Genomic DNA, 11,161 nt, shown 5'->3' with positions numbered 1-11,161 from the left:
AGGACTACTGCTACTGAGTGCTGAACCGTTACCATTATAACTGATTAGTTAGGACTACTGCTACTGAGTGCTGAACGGTTACCATTATAACTGATTAGTTAGGACTACTGCTACTGAGTGCTGAACCATTACCATTATAACTGATTAGTTAGGACTAATGCTACTGAGTGCTGAACCGTTACCATTATAACTGATTAGTTAGGACTACTGCTACTGAGTGCTGAACGGTTACCATTATAACTGATTAGTTAGGACTACTGCTACTGAGTGCTGAACGGTTACCATTATAACTGATTAGTTAGGACTACTGCTACTGAGTGCTGAACAGTTACCATTACTGCTACTGAGTGCTGAACAGTTACCATTACTGCTACTGAGTGCTGAACCATTATCATTATAACTGATTAGTTAGGACTACTGCTACTGAGTACTGAATGGTTACCATTACTGCTACTGAGTGCTGAACGGTTACCATTATAATTGATTAGTTAGGACTACTACTACTGAGTGCTGAATGGTTACCATTATAACTGATTAGTTAGGACTACTGCTACTGAGTGCTGAATTATTTTGGCTGCTCCCTTTAGGGGTCGCCACAGCGGATCATCTGCCTCCATCTTGCCCTATCCACTGCCTCCTCTACTTTTACACCAACCATCTCCATGTCCACCTTCACTACATCCATAAACCTTCTCTGAGGTTTACCTCTCCTCTTTCTACCCGGCAGCTCCATCTCCAAAATTCTTTGACCAATATATCCACTATTTCTCCTCAACACATGTCCAAACCATCTCAACCTGGCCTCTCTGGCTTTATCTCCAAACTGCTCCACCTCACATCATAGCAGGACACACTACTGTCTTGTAAACTTTCCCTTTCACTCTTGCTGCTATCCTTCTGTCACACATCAGCCCTGACACCCGTCTCCACCCACTCCATCCTGCCTGCACCCTCTTCTTCACCTCTTTTCTAGACTGTCCATTGCTCTGGATGGTTGACCCAAGATATTTGAAGTCATCCACCTTTACGACCTCGACTCCTTGCATCTTTACCTTTCCACCTGCCTCCCTCTCATTCATACACATGTATTCTGTCTTGTCTCTACTGACCTTCATTCCTTCCTCTCCAGTGCAAACCTCCACCTCTCCAGATTCTCTTCCACCTGCTCTCTACTCTCACCATAGATTATGATGTCATCTGCAAACATCATGGTCCTGCCTGACCTCATCTGTCAACCTTTCCATCACCATTGCAAACAAGCAGGGGCTCAAAGCTGATCCCTGATGTAACCCTACCTTCACCTTGAAACCATTTGTCACTCCAACTGCACACCTCACCACTGTCTCACTATCCTCATACATGTCCTGCACCACACTAACATACTTTTCAGCTACACCTGACTTCCTCATACAGTACCACAGTTCCTGTCTTGGCACCCTATCATATGCCTTCTCTAGCTCCACAAAGACACAATGTAGCTCCTTCTGACCTTCTCTGTACTTCTCTACCAACACTCTTAACGCAAAAATTGCATCTGTGGTACTCTTTCTGGGCATGAAACCAAACTGCTGCTCACTGATCTGAACCTCTTGCCTTAGCCTTGCTTCAACAACTCTTTCCCATACCTTCATGGTGTGGCTCATCAACTTTATACCTCTGTAGTTACTGCAGCTCTGCACATCACCCTTGTTCTTAAAAATGGGGACCAGTACACTGCTTATCCACTCATCAGGCACCCTCTCACTCTCCAGGATTTTGTTAAAAAACCTGGCTAAAAAGTCCACTGCCTTCTCTCCCACACATCTCCATACCTCCACAGGTATGTCATCTGGACCAACTGCCTTTCCATTCTTCATCCTTTTTAAAGCTTCCCTCACTTCCACCTTACTAATTCTCTGCACTTCCTGATCCACTATCTCTCCCCCCGTTGTCCTCCTCTCTCTCTCGTTTTCCTCATTCATTAGTTCTTCAAAGTACTCCATCTACTCATCACTCTCTGTTCACTCACTAGTACATTTCCCTCTCTATCCTTTATCAGCCTAACCTGCTGTACATCCTTTCCAGCTCTATCTCTCTGTTTAGCCAAATGATACAAGTCCTTTACTCCTTCTTTACTGTCCAGCCTCTCATATAGCTCATCATAGGCCTGAGCCTTTGCCTTTGCCACCATTCTTTTCGCTATGCGACTAGCCTCACGGTACTCCTGCCTACTTCCTTCATCTCTCTGGTTATCCCACTTTTTCTTAGCTGCCTTCTTCTTCTGAATACTCTCCTGGACTTCCTCATTCCACCACCAACTTTCCTTGTCTTCTTTCCTCTGACCAGACGAAACACCCAACACATTCTTGCCAGTTTCTCTCAGCTGTAGTTTCCCAGTACTCAGGTAGCTCCTCCCTGAACTGCCTGCAACCATCCTCCTCCTTCAGCTTCCACCATCTAATCTTTGGTTCTGTCTTCACTCTCTTCCTCTTCTTTGTTTCTAATCTCATTCTACAGACAAACACCCTATGCTGCCTTGCTACATTTTCCCCTGGTACCACTTTACAATCTCCAAACTCCTTTAGGTGGCATCTCCTGCTAAGGATATAATCCACCTGTGTGCACCTCCCTCCACTCTTGTATGTCACCCTGTGTTCTTCCCTCTTCTGAAAATACGTGTTCACCTCAGCCATTTCCATTCTCTTTGCAAAATCTACAACCATCTGACCTTCCGCATTTCTGTCTTTCACACCATACATACCCAGCACCTCTTCATCCCCTCTGTTCCCTTCACCAACATGTCCATGTCCATTGTATCCATTACATCATATTATAATGCATTCATTATAAACACAATTATAAATATTTATAATTATTATTACACTGAATTACACTTTATAGCCATATTTATTATACATTATGAATGGTTAATATAATGCATTATAGGTAGTGTTAATAACATGTAATGCTGTCAGTGCCAAAGAAGTCAGTCACATCTTGGAGAGCATAAAGTAAAGACAAATACAAAGTTTATTTATGCCCTGAAATTTCCGGTATTTATTTGAGCGTAAAGTTACTGTGGAGTGAAGGCCTGGAGAGGGAGAGGCGAGATAGTAGAGTGCTGTCATTGTAATTTGTTCCCCCAAGGGTTCTAACGTCAAGTGCTAGAACCCTTCAATCTGTAACATCACTACACTACAGTACAGTAATGCTAATTTCTACTAGCGTTCTATTGGATATGCAGTGTTAAGTTAGTGCCAAGCTAACATTGGGTGAAACATGATGGCAGCACTAGTTTAAAATTTGACTTTTGAAGCCTGTAATGTGCTTTGTTGTGTATGTTTTAGTATTTCAGTAAATACTTCAACTTGAAGCCTCACTCTTAATACTGAGAAGGCTTTTGTGCAGTATGCTTCACTTTATTTAGAGTGAAGTAAATACAACAAATACAACTTACGAGCTTTTATAATTTGTTATGAACAGTACTTTTAAAGCATGTTAACAAATCTTAATGCATAATAAGCATGGCTATAATGTGTAATGCATTTTTAGAAATATTTATTGCTATGGCTATCTCTCCACAATGCTAGCTCAAGAATTGCTCTGCAGCTGGCGCCTTTGACAGTTTCACTTTTGCTGGCCTCTCTCTCACTGGCACCACCATCCGGCCTCTAGCCTTGTCGACTCTTCTTGCTCCAACCCTGGCGTCGGGCTTTCCTGTGCTGACTTTGCTGTCGCATCTTGACAGGCTGTTTTTCTCATGGAGCCTCACAGCATTATTCCTGCTTTTGCGGCATTTTGCCAGGCTCTGTCTCTTTCACTGTTTTCTTGGAAGCACCATTGCACTCCAGACTGCTGGGGGTCCCTTTCCCACTTCTGACACCACAGTGGCATTGCCACTAGCCCCAGGCTTCACTCTCACACTAGACCAAACCTCAACTCAAAACACACTTACTAAACTAGCACCCTGGCACAAAATAAAAAAATGACACATAGACACAACTTAAACTGAAGCAACAACATAAATAACAATAAAAAGTCTTTTAAGAAGATGCACAACTACCATGAGCATGAACATGTGGCAGTGCCTCCAGGAGCAGGTCACAGGTCACTACAATATGATGAAAACTAAGAATAAGGAGTAGATTCTTGCATTCATTCTCTGTTGTCCAAGGGTTGTCCAAAACAATGGTATCTAACTGCTCACCATGTGGTCATGAGGGACAAGGATGCAGTCTCAGAACCTGCTCTAAAATGCAGGGATGTAGCTAAAATAAGGCTCCATCTATGGCATGAAACTCTTGGTTGTGACATGACAACATAGGACATAACACTTTTTGAATAAAATGTTTTTATTTAAAAATTAAACTCATGACAAATCGAAATCTTTCACATTAAAAAAAAAATTAAAAAGATCATTAAAAACATCACTGCAAAAACACAAAAATATATTATTTTCACAAGTTGGAATTTAGCCATCCCATGGTATCGGTGCTATCTCAGTAAATGCCTTGGGTTTAAATAGATCATAACATACTGTGGCATTCCATATACTCTATAAGAGGACAGGTGATGCACTTGTTATCCATTGTGATATACAAACACAACCAAATGAATTAATATTCTAGTATGATTCTTTCATATGTTCTTTAAATTTGTGATCATTTTTGTGAGGTTATTACAGCTGTACAGAGGTCATTCTGCTGTCTTGATAAAGACTGAGAAAAGGAAGTCTAATAGGAATGACACCATTTTTTTAATAACTGCTTTCTGTTTTTTTTTCCAAACTTGTTTATAAAAAGTTTATATAGCAAGCAAACATTGGGAAACACTGAAAAATGTGTTATTTCTGTGCTATTTTTGCTTGTTTCTATGTACAAAGTAAATCAGCCATGTGCTCTATTAGGGCATAAGTATACAGATGAAACATTTCTGATTTTACTGTTACTCTGATTTTAGTTACAATCGGTATTGTGTATCGCTCTTAACATATTACAAACTAAAAAGGACTCATAGTACAGAAGCTACAAAATACTGTCGCTGTCAGAACCACACCTCCTATCTCCACTTTTTCCTCTTTTTTGATTTTTTCACCATAGAATTAGTTCATTTTATAATAAAATTTTAGAAGGCTTGTTCCTTCTCCGGTGAAGTTACCATTTTGGACATTATGATTTTATTTCACCTGCAATAAAATATTAAATAATGTAAAGTCATACAATGAACTATAAAAAAATAAAGGATTTTTGGACATCAGATATATCACCAGATGTTATATTTTCAGAACGTTATGAATTTGAAATGGTAAATAATACTTTACTTCTCTATTTAAGGACATTTCTTGATATGTTGTTGGCCTTGAGATTTGATCACCATTTCTCAAATATGAGGATATTCTGAATATTTTGTAATTCATTCTCAGTTTTCTACAGCTTTCATATTTACCCAATCATCTACAGGTCTGCTCATCATTCTGGACACATTTAATATTTTTTTATTTGTTTCTGGCTTCCTACAAATTTATAAAATGGTAACATAGTCTCAAAAAAGAATCATAAAATAATAATGGGATACATGTATCTGTTACAAAGTTACATCCAAACTTGTGAGCTGCGATTTCAAACCTTTAAAATCCCTTGCTGAGCAGTGCAGACCTGTGTATAAACTGAATTATTAAGACAAACTGAAACATTATAAATCCAGTAGTTAAGGTTTTCTGCTACCATGACAGTTTGTTTGCTGGGTAGAGCTTCAGTGGTTCATCTGGATCACCAGTGCAGAAATATGGGAATACTGTCTCTGTAAAAGTGATGTTTGTGAAGGTATGGAGGGTAATGTTTCTAAATGGCTCATAGAATCTTATTTGGCCTTTTTCATAGTCCAGCTGCACTCTGATGACCACTGGACACTCTTCCAGGTTGAGATCCTTCCGAGACTTTGCCCCGACTCGATATTTCCCACTGAAGAAACGAATACTCCACATTCCACAAGAAGGATCCATCTTCAGCAGCTTCTTCCTGTCCACAGATTGATTGACCACCCCAATGGTCCAGTGATCATTGTTTCCCACCTCCACGTCCCAGCAGTGCAGGCCTGAGCTGAAGCCCTGAGAGCCCAGCACTCCTACATATAGTCTCTCTGGGTTATCAGCCACAGACAGCTTCTGCTCCACAAAAGACACGCTGCTCAGGTCCTCCGACACCATCAGCTTATTAGAGGCCGTGTTTGGGTCCAGTGTCACTGGAGCTGGAGGAGAGAATGGTCAAATTAGTCATTTTATTTGTCTTTGCCATAAATTGACTGGGGCCCAGTTGAATTACTATGACGTCACTGGGTGTTTCAGTAGACAATAAGGGTGTGTTCATATTAGTCTTAAGCACACAGTAATGGCCTGTGTACACTTTAACATGCGGTTTTGGATTTCACTTCACCTCATGAAAAAGTGTAAACACCCCTAGGGTGCCTATTGATTGGATTATGATCGATTCACTTAAACCACTTTGGGAGGAGGGCAGAAACCGATCCTAACCACATTTAACACAAGTGTAAACAGAATCTGTATTCATTATCCATATACAATTCCATGAGCTGAAATGTGTATGCTGAGTGCTGACCAGCAGGTGAGGTTAGAAACAAGAAAACAAAGCACGGAGGATACACAAGGTCAGGAAGGCGGGTAGCGGGGGTGCTGAGGAGGTTGCAGCACGCCTTGATTACAGGACTACAACTGTTAAAAATGACAATACAAACTTTCTGAACTTCATAACAATTTGAGCATGGAACACAGAGAGCGGAGTTTGTATATTTCTATTTTAAATAAAATACAAACTGCATTAGTTGTATTTTCATTACAGTGAAGTGGACAGCTGCTGGCTGCTTTGGGGCCTCGTCGCTAAAATGGCACGGTGGCGTGGTGGGTAGTGCTGTCGCCTCACAGCAAGGAGGGCCTGGGTTTGATTCCCCGGCCGGGCGACCGGGGTCCTCTCTGTGTGGAGTTTGCATGTTCTCCCCGTGTCTGCATGGGTTTCCTCCCACAGTCCAAAGACATGCAGTCAGGCCAATTGTGTAAAATTATCAAATTGTAAGTCGCTCTGGATAAGAGCGTCAGCCAAATGCTGTTAATAATAAATAATAATAAAAACCACAATCCGGTTGAGGTGCAAAGAGAGAAAGTCTACGCAGAGTTATAGGCTGGTTCTGAGTCCCAATGCAGCCTGATATCTCACTCTGGGCAGATGAATGCTTGTCAACTTCTATCATAATGTGGAAAATAGTAAACAATGCAACAGAAATTATGTATATTCTGATGTGCTTTTTATGTAGGAAAATACAATCAGATCTCATCTGTTAACACACATCTTTGCTCCTGTTTACACCTGGTAACTTCATGCCCTTTGAGTGTCATGATCATATCTGGATAAGGCCAAGTATATAATAATGCAACTGTAAATGCACCCAAAATGCAAATCCGACCACATTTGCGCCACGTTATAGCAGCGTAAATGCACATGGCCGGGGACCAGATGAAACAAAGTGCTTGATAGCGATATAGTCAGACACTACTGTGCAAAACAAACTGCATAGGAAGAGGCTGAATGGCTAAACAATTGGTAATTGGTTACTGCGTAACCAGCAGATATGCATATTTCATCCTACACAACAGGATTTCAGTCTGACAAAGTGTTAATGCAAATGAATAAAATCTTATCAGGATACAATTTTAGTTACCAGGTGTAAACGGGGACTTAGAGCCTGTTTACACTTTTCATTGCTATGTGTTTCATGTCCGGATCATATCTGGATAAACTAAATAAAGGCTGGATTCTAGTTACACTTTTCACTAAAATGCGTCCCCAGTGGGGCCAGATGAGATCTGGTAATTGAGATTTTATTTTTTCATGTGAAAAGCATGTCAACACATACGTCGTTTCCGTTTCACTCTTTCCCTTGTTATGACATAAGTGGATGAGCTCTGCGCATACTAGCAAATCTAAAACAGTCTAAGCGACACTGATTGGACTTTACAGGTGTTCACTGGGTACAGGGTGAAAAACGCTTACCTTGTGAAATAAGATTCTGCATTCTGGTCCAAACGGTGAACAGCAGGGTTTGAATAGGATTCGTCTGATCTTTCTTTGTCTTTAAATCCTGCTTTGTCTCTAAATTCACATTTGGCACTGGAGGGTTTTCTAATCTGCAATATTAATGTGAAATAATACAAATATTAATATGGAATAAATTGAAATGCACTTTCATTATATTCTGTCTATTTTGTGTAATCTGGCTGCTTGAAGTTAACACAATCCGCTTATTCAATGCGCACATAAGCTTAGCTTGTACAGCCAACATGGTTCATTTTTTTGAGTTTACTGATTGTAAAACATGTTTGTGAAATGAGCAAACAAGCAAAATCTTGCAAAAATAATGCACTCAAATAAACTTGTAAATGTAATAACAAACTTACCTCTTAATATTTTCAGAGTACCTCTACATGAAATGAGTACAAGAGAAAATACGCAGTTATTTCTGTACAGTGTTAGTCTTTCATGCATGCATTCAAGAATGGCACCAAGAGAATCTGAAGATTGTTCTGCATGCTGTGTGATTTATGTGGAGGCTACTTATAATGCAGGATGAAAATATTGTCGGAATCCACATTATACAGTAGCCTGTTGTCAATACCCTGACGGCACCAAACTTTACAACGCAAACAAAATGTAACACAAGATGCTGTAAATAAACTTCAATAATTAGTAAAACATTCCCTGAACTTGGCTAACTAAAGAGGATTAAAGCTGTAGTTATATTATTGCCCCATTTTCAGCACATGATTCTTGCTGCCTGAATACAATGGTGAGATCTAGTGATTAAACTGAACTGGTGCTGTCTTTTATGTCTGGTCTATTGGGCCCTATTCGAATTGTATTCCTGCTCTTTCAATTCCGTCATTGCTTATAGTGCAATAGTGCTTATTGACTTCACTGTACTGTACATTTGCATGTTCTATTTGTTGCTTCTGGTAGAACCAGTCCAACATTATTTCTCAATGCAGTGCTGAAACAGTTTGTGTCATTGCTCCTTTCATTAATTCATATCATTAATTCATGTACAGGGTGAGTTGAAAGTCACAAGACACCATTTTATTTCAGAAACGAAATGGAAAATGACATATCTGAATACCCCAGCAAGTAATGAGTAACATGGCCGACATCTTGAAAGCCGCCAATGGGATCAAGTTTTTCCAATGGGAAGATGGTCATGTAGCAGATCAAAGAAGACCGGAATTCTCTCAGAAATCGATTGCTGCAATCAGATTTGCAATATCTCTTGTGGTTCAAAAGTTATCAACACAGAAAATTGCAACAACAACTGGCAACGTTGCCTGTGACGCACAGCTATTGACCTGTTCAGTGTGCTGTCCCTGGTGCTAAACACAGAGCTGAAGGCGCAGGATCTAATCATTATGAACCTGCATGAGAACCTCTGGAGAAATGCTGTCACAAGCCTCCACGATGTGGTGCTGAAGGTGGTGTTTGTTGCGGATTTTCTCAACATACGCAATTTGCAAAATGACCCCAGAGATAAAGGTCAATAATAAAATAAAATATCAAATAAAATAAAATGGTGTCCGGTGACTTTTGACTCACCCTCTATATTCAGCACATGTATGTGTGTGGCATACCTTCAGGAATGCAATGTTGCAAGCTTCCATTTCCTGCCAGGCATACGCAATGGCTTCTGAGAGAATTGCTATGTTTGTGGACAGCTGATTAATTTTGGCTTGTATTTTCTCTTTTTTTTCACTTTCTCTTTTTCTCAGAGCAGCGATCCTGGTGTCCTCTTCTTCTATGAGGAACTGATGAAGTTTCTTAAATTCTGTTTTGATCTGCTCTTCCACACTCTGTGTTTCAGTCTGAAATGATAAAGAACATTATTTCTGTCGATTCCCTGCCCGTTAGCCTCAACTTAAAAACCATTACCAGCACTCCTGAACTTAGTTACCAAGAACTTGAAGATTCTAGGTCCTAAATAAATGGTTGAGAAATGAGGCAACACTTACCATTATTTGCTCAGCTTGTTCTTTATAGTCATCCTGCACTGTACTCATGTTATCAAGGGTTACCTTCAGATTCTCTATTTTCACCTTAAGGTTCTCCTACAGTGAAAACCAAGATCCTTTGAGAATTCTTTTCAGAATGTCTCAGATCAAACTGATCACTTTTGCAACAGCTGAGAAAGTCCAATTTCAAAGACCCCTCCTCACCTTCAGCTCCTGCACTGCCTCCACAATAGGAGAAGATTTGTGATTTTCATGCTTCTTTGAGGTGTAACACACCACACAGATGGGCTGTTTATCTTCAAAGCAGAAGAGCTTGAGCTTCTCGTCGTGCTCAGGGCACATATCATCTGTTGCAACTGCCAATTTTCTGCTTTTAAAGTTTTCACAGAGGCTGGAGAAGGCCAGGCTCCTGGTGGGCTCGTCCCGTGAACACTCCTTCCTACAGACTGGACATAGCAGCACCTTCTGAGTGCTCCAGTACTGCTGCAGACACTCCTCACAGAAACTGTGACTGCATTTCAGAGCCACGGGATCTTGAAACACTTCACAGCAGATCGGACAGGTGAAATCCAGCTCCAGGCCTGACAGATCTTCTGCCATTGCTGTAGAATATTTCTTGCACTTGTACTGTAAGCTGGTTGTAAGAGTTCTGCAAACAAGGCAGACACTTCCTTCCACAGTACAGCTCTCTGAGATTTTCAGTTTCTGTTTTCAACAACCTCGCCCCTGTTGCTGTTGGTTTCATTTTATGGGAAACGTTGCTAAGCAACGTCCACTAGATGTCAGTATGTATCCATGAAAGATGGCTCTGCTTTGAAACTCGTGAACAGTCAACATGTGTGCAATGAACTGGTGCATGCTATCAGTAAAAGAGTAATAGGGCTATTGTTTTTTCTTTAGGTACGGTTCTATGCAGAAGTCAGAGACCACCCTTCATTTATCAAATTGCCAGTCTCAATGGCCATTAAGTACAAAATATAGATTTTATATATAGATATTTCTGAGGAGATTAGATATAACATATAGTCCACTAAGGAAGGAAAGAAAAGTCAAAGAAAAACAAGTGAAACAAGAGTTTTCAAAACTTAAGTGCAGAATTTTTTAGAAATATACAGAGACAAT

The 11,161-nt window shown here is 40.3% G+C and overlaps 1 protein-coding gene across 1 annotated transcript; it reads right to left on the bottom strand.

Moving 5' to 3' along the window:
• Positions 1-4,371: 4,371 nt before the first annotated feature.
• trim35-14 (tripartite motif containing 35-14) lies at positions 4,372-10,752 on the bottom strand. Its single transcript, XM_017683092.2, has 6 exons — positions 10,244-10,752; positions 10,040-10,135; positions 9,662-9,892; positions 8,444-8,466; positions 8,040-8,173; positions 4,372-6,225 (listed from the first exon to the last, which is right to left on the bottom strand). The coding sequence occupies exons 1-6, from the start codon at positions 10,637-10,639 to the stop codon at positions 5,699-5,701; spliced, it is 1,407 nt and encodes a 468-aa protein (XP_017538581.1). The 5' UTR covers positions 10,640-10,752; the 3' UTR covers positions 4,372-5,698.
• Positions 10,753-11,161: the final 409 nt, after the last annotated feature.

This window comes from Pygocentrus nattereri, chromosome 11, assembly GCF_015220715.1.
Source record: "Pygocentrus nattereri isolate fPygNat1 chromosome 11, fPygNat1.pri, whole genome shotgun sequence".
In the NCBI taxonomy this organism is placed as follows: domain Eukaryota; kingdom Metazoa; phylum Chordata; class Actinopteri; order Characiformes; family Serrasalmidae; genus Pygocentrus; species Pygocentrus nattereri.
This window is presented reverse-complemented; position numbering and strand designations above follow the sequence as displayed.

Excerpts from the sequence above, each read along its gene's own strand:
- trim35-14 (XM_017683092.2), bottom strand. The coding sequence starts at position 10,639 with ATGGCAGAAGATCTGTCAGGCCTGGAGCTGGATTTCACCTGTCCGATC. Across the intron at positions 9,893-10,039 it reads AACAAGCTGAGCAAATAATG|ACTGAAACACAGAGTGTGGA; the intron begins GTAAGTGTTGCC and ends TTATCATTTCAG. Across the intron at positions 6,226-8,039 it reads GCAGAATCTTATTTCACAAG|CTCCAGTGACACTGGACCCA; the intron begins GTAAGCGTTTTT and ends TCTCTCCTCCAG.